General features: G+C 54.2%; 2 protein-coding genes across 2 annotated transcripts; both read left to right on the forward strand.

The window, feature by feature from the left end:
• Nucleotides 1-1586: 1586 nt before the first annotated feature.
• Nucleotides 1587-4492, forward strand: VDBG_05114 (binuclear zinc transcription factor; the record flags this gene model as incomplete). The annotated part of the gene is made up of 7 exons (XM_003003955.1): nt 1587-1710; nt 1786-2170; nt 2232-2309; nt 2365-2580; nt 2695-3358; nt 3414-3656; nt 3722-4492. The coding sequence occupies 7 exons, from the start codon at nt 1587-1589 to the stop codon at nt 4490-4492; spliced, it is 2481 nt and encodes an 826-aa protein (XP_003004001.1).
• A 500-nt stretch (nt 4493-4992) lies between these two features.
• Nucleotides 4993-7133, forward strand: VDBG_05115 (conserved hypothetical protein; the record flags this gene model as incomplete). The annotated part of the gene is made up of 6 exons (XM_003003956.1): nt 4993-5474; nt 5536-6049; nt 6109-6203; nt 6276-6460; nt 6523-6602; nt 6673-7133. The coding sequence occupies 6 exons, from the start codon at nt 4993-4995 to the stop codon at nt 6847-6849; spliced, it is 1533 nt and encodes a 510-aa protein (XP_003004002.1).
• Nucleotides 7134-7688: the final 555 nt, after the last annotated feature.

Raw genomic sequence — 7688 nt, forward strand, 5'->3', positions numbered from 1 at the left:
ACACATGTCAGTTTTGTCCCGGAAAGGAAGGACCCGAGAGCTGGGGGCCGAGGTGCGTGTCAGTCAGCGCGGGCATACTTCAGACCGACAGTTCGCGAAGGAGGGGTAAAGTTGTGCCTTTCCTGGATCGCCATTTGAAGTGGCTTGTGAATGGCAATTGGGGCACCAGATTACTCAGCCTTGGCAATGCTTGTATCGAGCTTCCTATCAGACCTTGAAGCATCTGCGCAGAGGAACCAGCCTTGTACAACTTTTGAGAGATGACGATTGCGAGGTGCAAATTTGCTGCCTAGAGCCAAAGCATGTGCGTCGTCTGGCATCGCCTGGCAGGCACATGGTCGGTCGCGCGAGTGTAGAGCTGTACCCTGTGCAGGACTTACGCAACGCCATAGCTGCCTGGCAGAAGACGATGCGCTGTTGCATCGCTGTGCGCAGCAAGTGCGGGGGCGGCAATGGATCGATGGGCCGAGTCGATATGTGCTGGATTGACCTCATCCCTGTAGGGAAATTGTGGGAAGCAGTAGCAATGAAGGTGTGTGGCTGCGCTGCGCCCTGCCCATGTGAACAGCCATTTGTACGTGAAGTACACGCGGTACTGGTTTGTACGGTGCATGAAGCAACTCCAATACTTATGACATGGGCGCAAATTTGTTCATTACCTGTCCGCACCCGGCTTGCACGCTCTCTCAAAAAAAGTCCTCTGAGGGCGGGGGACAGGCACAGGTAAGAAGAGGCGTTGGGGATCGCATGTCGCCCACCAGAAAAGGGGTCCTTGTCTGGCGTGATCCCCTGGTCCACTCGGCTGCCGAGCGAGACTGTAGGTACCCACTACATGTTCTTCTTTCAGATGTCTAGACACCTAGGCCACCTAGGCAGGCCCTTCACTACAAACTTGCTAGGTAGACGGTTCACTAAGATTCGCCGGGAATGGGGCTTGCTGATAGGCTTGACACTCGCCACGTGAAGTTGAGTCGCAGATACTTGTAAGGCGAGCTGACTGCTCAGCGCATCCGTCTTATCAACAACCTTTCCACTATTACCCCCCCCCCCCCCCGATTTTCAGGCGGGCCGGCCATCTTCGCCTTGAGACAGAACTTCAATTGAGCGATCCGATAACATCTGCGTTGCACGATAGATCACCTACCCGGACAACATACGACGAACTAGAATCGCTCCCTTTGTCCAAAAACAGATCGCGAACAAGGCCCCTGGCATGACAGTGACTGGCCTCTTCGCAGGCCCTCATCACCCACTGCCCGATTGCCAAACCGCCCGACCGCCCAACTCTCTACAGCCCCGTCGAACCTCCACATCACCCACCACCAACTGCCGCGACTTGGGAACTCAAAATATCGCGAACAGTGACCCGGCTGTGGCTGCGGTCCATCCTCTCTCCCGCGGGCCCGATTATCCAGCCTTGCCATGTCTCCCCCATCGCCGACGACATCAACCGAACAAGATGGCGGCGGCATTCCGTCTCGTCATCGAGCCGTGTCTCCCAATGCAGAGCTAGACACTGCCGACAACAGAAGCATACCCAAACCAAAGCGCCTGGCCTGCATGATCTGTCGCAAAAGGAAATTGAAATGCGACGGCATCAAACCCAGCTGCAGCACATGCACCAGGCTAGGCCACTCGTGCGCATACGACGAAGTGCGCCGAAAGAGCGGCCCCAAGCGGGCTATGTCAAGGCTTTGGAGGAGCGTCTCAGTGAGCGTTAACCCCCTCGCTGTCCTGGCGTTGCGCCCATGGTCGCGCCTACTGATCGTGTGCTTCTATCTGCAGAACAGGTCGAAACCCTCCTCAACAAAACCAAAGACTCGGCAACAGGTGCCGAGACCAATGCGGCCGCGCCTCTGAACCTTGACACCGCATCAGCTACCCGCGTCCAGCTGCCAGCCGTTGCCGCCGCCGGTGGTGGCTTCAGCGGCCAGAATGCCACGCTCACTCTTCCAGGCGACCGCGACATGGACCGCTGGCAGTTTGCGGGCGAGTCGCCTCAACCTGGGCCTCCCATGGACGATTTCAACTTCAACACGAGCATGAACCCCGGCTTAAACCCCAGCATGCCGATCGGAATGGGCAACCTGAATAATACGAACTTCCCATGGGAAATGATTGGACTTGGTCTGGAGGAGCCCCTGCCACCACAGGAGACCATCGATGAGCTGTTTGTTCGCCCTCAACTCAATGCTTGGCATGTGACGCAGCTAACAGTAGCACCTACGCAGGCATCAGATCTACTTTGAGAAGGTTCACCCTTCCATGCCAATGATTCACAAGTACAGGTATCTGGCGGCCATGAACCTGTAAGTATGAACTTTGCCTCCCGTAATCGTTTTGAGCTAATGACTGTGCTTCAAGAGCCCCAAATCAACGACCGCCCGTTGCACTCCGATACGCAATCTGGACCTTGGCTTGTTCCATAACAGACAAGTACATTGATTTGAAGGACTTGTTCTATCAACGTGCACGCAAGTACGTGGAAGGTGACTACATTAAAGGCTACGGAGAGCACATGATATCTGTCGCCCATGCACAAACTCATGTTTTGTTGGCTTCATATGAATTCAAGATGATGTATTTCCCAAGAGCATGGATGAATACGGGGGCGGCAGTCCGCTTGTGTCAAATGTGAGTAGCGACAGCATGCTGGATATGTGGTCGCGGAGCGGAGTCACTAACGTCATCTAGGATTGGACTTCACCGCTTAGATGGGGCGGGCCTCGACGTCAAGCAATGCCTTCCACCCCCGCGCGATTGGACCGAGCGCGAAGAGCGGCGGCGCACGTTCTGGATGGCATTCTGCGAGGATCGGTATGCGAGCATCGGCACTGGCTGGCCCATGACCATCGACGAGAAGGACATCATGACGAACCTGCCATCCTCGGACGAAGCGTTCGATATGAGTAGGCCTGAGCAGACGCAATCGCTCCAAGACAGCATGAGTCCTGCAGGAGCAAGCAAACTCTCATCTTTCGGCGGAATTGTGCTCATGGCCTGTCTCTTCGGCCGTAATCTTATCCATCTTCACAGACCCGACGTCGACGACCGAGACAACGACCTCAACGGCGAGTTCTGGAAACGCCACAGGGCCATGGACAACATTATTCTCAACACATCGCTCTGCCTGCCGCCTCACATCAAGCTGCCGTCCGGCCTCAGCAACCCCAACATTGTTTTTACCAATATGAGCATCCACACCTCGACGATATGCCTCCATCAGGCGGCTATTTTCAAAGCCGATAAAAACAAGCTACCGGCATCAGTGAGTGCCGAAAGCAAAGTGCGCTGCATTACCGCTGCCAACGAGATTGCGAGTATCATGAGGATGATATCGCACATGGATCTAAGCTGCGTAAGTCTTGTCTGACACCGTTACCTTACGGCAAGGTCCTCTAACAAGCCTACAGATGAATCCTTTTATTGCGTTCTGCCTTTACGTGGCTGCGAGGGTGTTCGTGCAATATCTCAAGAGTCGACCTGATGACAGTCAGACGGCAGATTCATTGCGTTTTCTGTTGTCAGCCATGAATGCTCTGAAGCGTAGGAACCCCCTTACGGAGTCATTCTTAGTACAACTTGATGTCGATCTCGAAGCTTTGGGGATGAGAATTCCGAAGCTGAGAGCCGCATTCCCACGAAGCGGCGACAGTGTACGTTTTTCCCTCACCTTCGCATGGCCCTTGATGCCGTTGACTGACATTGCCGCGTGCTTTAGCCGGATGCCACCGCCGCGGGAAAGCGATGTGATGAAGAAGGTGCTTCAGGAATTCTGGCCTACAGGAATGATTGCAACTACACGAATGGCGATGATGCCGTTCCAGTCACCGCCCCTGGCATTGTCGAACCGATTTCGGGCACTCAGCCTGTGAGCAGAACTATTTCGGACTCGTCCGGCTTCTCCGGCCAGCGCTGGCTTGGTCCAGACGCCGGATTCGCTCAAGAAGGAGGTGCCTCCCGCGTGCCTTTGCAGGGCATGGTCCTGACGCCGGGGTCAGGTTCGTTGGGGGGCTCGCGAAACGGTACAGTTGCTGGGTTCGGACAGAGCGAAAGCAGCGGCGACAACACGATGGGCTCGCCAGATGGCGATCAGTCTAATCGGCCGACACCCAACTCAAGCTCAGCCTCTGAACATCGAAGTGGGCCGACCGCATCAGTTGGCATGGAAGGATCCAGCAGAAACTCGTTCGACGCCAGTCCAGCCTCTAACAACCCAAGCGCTAATATTGGGGTGAACGGCGAATCCACCACTGCTGGCTTCTTCGCCGACTCACGAGGGTTCAACCTGGGTCCTACAGGGATGACACCCGGGGCCAGGTTCCAGATGGGTGACAGCCCTGTGGATGCCTATGGCATGGCGTCCAACGGGTGGCCGGGCATGCCAGGTCAGACAGGCATGACCCCAATGAGCGAAGGGGTGCTACGATCGCTCATGAATATGGGACCGATGGACGCGATGGATCTGTCATCGTGGGATTCGGGAGCCTAGCTGGTCGCCGTCCCCATGACGATGTGAAATGTGAATCTACAGCAGAATGAGGAGTTCGGGGAGGTATTTCTTGACGAAGGCATGACACGTGCCAATGTACGACTAATTTCCACTCAGTATCGAGGGTTCACGGGGGAGCAGGATGGATGACGGGGTATTCGATGGCTTGGTTGGTCGGCGTTGGTGGCTTTAATCGAGATCAATTCAATCCTGCAAAACTTGAGTTGATGAACTGATTTGGTGCCTTGGAGAGCGTTGATATGGCTGTTTGGTCCTTTGCGATGCTAGCAATGTAATACCACCCGTATGCATCAATCCACAAATGCCCTACTAGCCGATTTTTGAGTCCAGAAAGAGTCGCTTCTTTTGAACACATGGACCGCTGCTCAACTCCCCTGAGCTCAATCAACCACGATCCGTTTACTACTCGATAAAGCAGCAACATCAGTCAAACCGGCCCACGAATTCCTGATTGTATTCACCAGCTGTGTTCGATAGTCATGCCTGATTCCGGGCCGCCGCCGTTTGACTTGGGGAACGGTGGACCTCCGATCATGTCACATTACCAGGCGGCGCTCCACGGAGATGTCTTTCACCAGGAACTGTCTCACGCAACCAACTGTGCCTCGCCCGATGTCCCAGTCGCGACTTCTCCCCCAGTGTCAGAGGCCCACGTGCGGCATCTGATGAATAGTCGCGACGAACCAGGGCAAGCCGTTCACTCAACACAGGGACAAGCGCTTCCTGTGCAGACCGCAGCGGGCCAACCTCCTCATTTTGAGGCTTTGCCACCGCCCTTCGGCCCTCAACTTGACCCTCGTCTCGCGTCAAGCGGGATTCCTGCTGCCGTACCAGGCCATGTACCGTCACAGAGCGTACAGCCCGAAGACGCTACAACCTATGTTTTGGATCCTCCTGAGCTGCAAGAATGGAGACAGCGCTTGTTCGATGCGGACGGTGTCATAGTCTTGACCAACGAGCAGTATTTGATCACGAACACTCCCTAGCCATTTCCTTTCGATTCTGACCTTGACATTTACCAGATACAACACGTATTTTCCGCATGTTGACAATGTCTACTCTCATCGCAGCTCGCAAAAGTATAAGCGGAAGCCATTCGTCTCTCACTACTATGACTGCAGGCTCAAGGGGCGGCCACCGGGAACACCTAAGTCTGATGACCCGAACAAAAAGAAGCGGAAGCGTGCTGTTCGCGAACTGAATCAGTGTGATGTGAAGATCAAGATCACCGAGTACTTCCCCGGCGCCACGCTGCACGATCTTGATGACGGGACGTACACGCCTGTCAACATGCCGCAGAGCGCTCTCAGCAGCGGCAGCGACCGTCGCTTTCGTGTTCTCCCAGCTGAAGCCAACGATGTGCCAACGGACGTAGGCAGAGATGGGCAGAAGTTCTACACTATACAGCGCGTCAACGGACACTTGAGCGGCAGTGGCATAGCTGGACCGCATCGCCACACCTTGGCCAGGAGTGACGAGGTCAAGAAAAACAGCGTGCTGCGTTTCCTGGCGAAGCAAGAGCAAGCGGCCAAAAAGGTATAACGTGTATATTGGTCTAATTTGATACTGATCGTGGAGGACTAACATAATCATAGATACAAACTTCTAGGAAAGCCTCTGAAGCAGCTGCAGCGACAATCAGGAAGCACTCAAAAGATTGTGACACAAAGTTCTTTGCAGCATGTTATTGGTACGTCCTCTTTCAACGTTTATACTGATCTATAATTGGTGACATCCGTCGAACTAAACGACCTTGCCACAGCCCATTTGCGCAGCGAGTCTGGATAGCTTTGGAGGCGAAGAAGTTGCCGTACCAGTACGTTGAAGTTGACCCCTCCCGCACACCACTGCCGAGGCAACTTCTCGAAGCCAACCCCAGGGGGCACTCTGCCTGCCATCAAGCAAGGGGATTGGGCTTGCTCAGGAAGCACGGTGATTCTCGAATATGTAAGATGTTCTGCGTTCCAAGAAAAGTGCCAAACGTTCAGCAGGACTGACATGCGTCGCAGTTGGAAGATGCCGAACAGCAAATTCCCTCTTCCCACCAGACGCTCGTCTCAAGGCGAATTGCCGGGTTTGGATTGATCATGTTCGTGCCCTAGTTGTCGATTTCATACATGTGTTTGTTTCCCTGTGGACTCAATTGACACAGTCTATAGATCAACACCATGATCGTGCCCTCGTTCTTCAAAGTCCTGAGGAACGTCGATGAGACGCTTCGCCCAATATGCATTGAACAATTACAGCGACACATCACAGAACTGGTGCTTGCCGCAGACGAGCAGGTAAGACAATGCTTGTCATGTCGTGTGGCTGGCTCAGGATGGGGCACGTAGTAAGACCTGCTAACGTCGAGAGCAGGGCCCGTTCTTTCTTGGTGACGCGCTTTCAATGGTCGATGTTCACTTTGCGCCAATAGCCCTCCGACTATCCCGCATGCTACAGCCAGCTCACGGGTGGACGGAGCCCTTGCCCAATCTTCGCTGGGAGTTGTGGTTGAATGCGATTGAAAACAACCTTCATGTCCAAGCAACTACGAGTTCCAGGGATCTCTACCTCAGTACCATGGACCTACTAGCGCAAGATCCTAGTGTGTAGATTCAATAGAGGGGACTTAATTTCATCTGACCACATCTGGAGTCGTGAATCCAGTCAAGTCCATGTCGGTTTCCGCATTCTGCCCACTAGATCAGCCCACCATGTCTCGACGTCACCGTGGTGCAGCTCCCCCTACCCCACCTCAATCGATCTCAGACTGAAAACAGTTGAACCTGCCACTGTCCCTGGAGAGCAATCATCAGGCCACTCTAGCTACCATTCCAAACCAAATCGTGACCCTCGGCGCCACACACAAACCCTTGTGCACGTACATACCCAAGCCGCCTCTGCGAGGGCTTGCTCTTATCCAAGATCCGTTGTTTACTGCTTCCGGACTCAGGGCTGCGTGCTTTTGAGATGGATTGAGCAGATAACGAGAAGGAAATCTGCCACACCAACCTTTGAGCAGGTTTTCCACACCATGATAAGAGGCAACGAAAGTCGTAGTTGGACCTTGAACTTAACATCAGCAGGAAACAACCCCGGCGTCGATTCAGAGGTTGCTGGATGGTCATACAGCGGGCGCAGAGTCACTTCGAATGATGCCACCAGCCCCGAACGGCTTCCGGTTCTCTAC

Source organism: Verticillium alfalfae, genomic scaffold, assembly GCF_000150825.1.
Source record: "Verticillium alfalfae VaMs.102 supercont1.6 genomic scaffold, whole genome shotgun sequence".
Taxonomy (NCBI): Eukaryota; Fungi; Ascomycota; class Sordariomycetes; order Glomerellales; family Plectosphaerellaceae; genus Verticillium; species Verticillium alfalfae.